A 1,376-nucleotide genomic window follows, 5' to 3' on the forward strand; every position below is an offset into this window, starting at 1 on the left:
AATTTATATATCTTTTATTTTGCAGCAATTAAATGAAATCATAATCTAAGCTAGTCTAACCATTTTCTTGCTTCTAAGCCATTCTCTGTCAACATTTCTCATTGCATATAGTGATTTTGAACCAAGAGTCCTACCCTTTCCCCAATTTAAAAAGAAAATCACCAGTTTACACTACTCTTCATTCCTTTTCAGTCTCTGAGAATGCAAGAATTATTAGTAAAACCAAACTATTTCCGTGGAAGTCTCATACATTACAGGTATTAAACTACATCACTTGTGTCTCCAACTGTCCTGCTTTGGCACCTCACTCTCAACAATGTGATACCTATGATCAATGCAGTCTTACCTTCCCCTGCTGTAGAATACAAAAGACTAAATCATTAGCAGCAGAAAATCATGGGGCTCACATTAATAAACTCATTAATGTCTAAACTCATTTAATACTACACACAGAAGCTAGATATAAGCAAGAAGGAATAACCATTTCAATTACAACACAGTTCATACTGTCTGGGAAATATTTAAGACATACTAAGGCTACCAGTAATATTTATCAAATTAGCTGTGAAAATAAAAGCAAACTAAGTCTTGATCAGGTATTATAGAAGTGGGTGAAATATGCAGGGAAAAAACTGATGACTAAAAGAACAGCTTTTCAATCTAAAAATACAAAATCACAATTATTAAAAAACTACCCCCTAAAATAAATAGCAAAACACTATTATTTAATATTATACAGTACCTGTAACACACAGCAAAATGCGCATATGCAGCTACAATCCAGTTGTGATGGCCAGCTACTATTAGCACCTTTCGTGGATCCACAGGAAATCCTGCTGATTTTAGAAAAAGAAAAGAAGTATTTTACATTCGAAAACAGGGGTTGGCAAATTATGGTCTACAGGTCAATTCCAGCCTTTTGCCTGTTTTGGCTAACAGTTTTGCTGGAACACAGCCAGGATCATTTGTTTACGCACTGTCCATTATGTACTAATGCTAAAATGGCAAAGTTGAGTTGCTCCCACAGAGATCACATGGACCACAAAGCCTAAAATATGTACTATCCGACTCTTAACAGATAAAGTTTGTCAATCCCTGTTCTAAAGATTCGGAGCAAACAGAAGATCACATAATATTGTAAATAAAAATTACATGTTAAATGAGGCTTTCCAAGATAAGTCTGGATAAAAAAAGAGATGAGGCAAAAATTGCATCTTTAAAAGTAATTACTTAGTATCATCTAGAACTAAAAATATACATATTTTTCTGTTTCTATTTATGTAAGCTTGCTTACCTAGCCTAACAGTCTCTTCTGCAGTTCCAGAGAGAACAGGCTGTGTACCATTTCCCCGGGCTTCACCTTCTGTAGAATTTAG

General features: G+C 34.6%; 1 protein-coding gene across 1 annotated transcript in view; it reads right to left on the reverse strand.

Moving 5' to 3' along the window:
* The window catches only part of KCTD3 (potassium channel tetramerization domain containing 3), a 48,183-nt gene that overhangs the window by 35,142 nt on the left and 11,665 nt on the right, over positions 1-1,376 (reverse strand). The window contains exons 5-7 of the mRNA XM_012638317.1: positions 1,295-1,376; positions 743-833; positions 347-372 (exon numbers count right to left, since the gene is read on the reverse strand). The exon at positions 1,295-1,376 is cut by the window's right edge and continues 18 nt beyond it. Coding sequence (XP_012493771.1) covers positions 347-372; positions 743-833; positions 1,295-1,376 — 199 coding nt within the window. The remainder of the gene's footprint in view (positions 1-346; positions 373-742; positions 834-1,294) is intronic.

Source organism: Propithecus coquereli, unplaced genomic scaffold, assembly GCF_000956105.1.
Source record: "Propithecus coquereli isolate 6110/MARCELLA unplaced genomic scaffold, Pcoq_1.0 Scaffold129, whole genome shotgun sequence".
Classification (NCBI taxonomy): domain Eukaryota; kingdom Metazoa; phylum Chordata; class Mammalia; order Primates; family Indriidae; genus Propithecus; species Propithecus coquereli.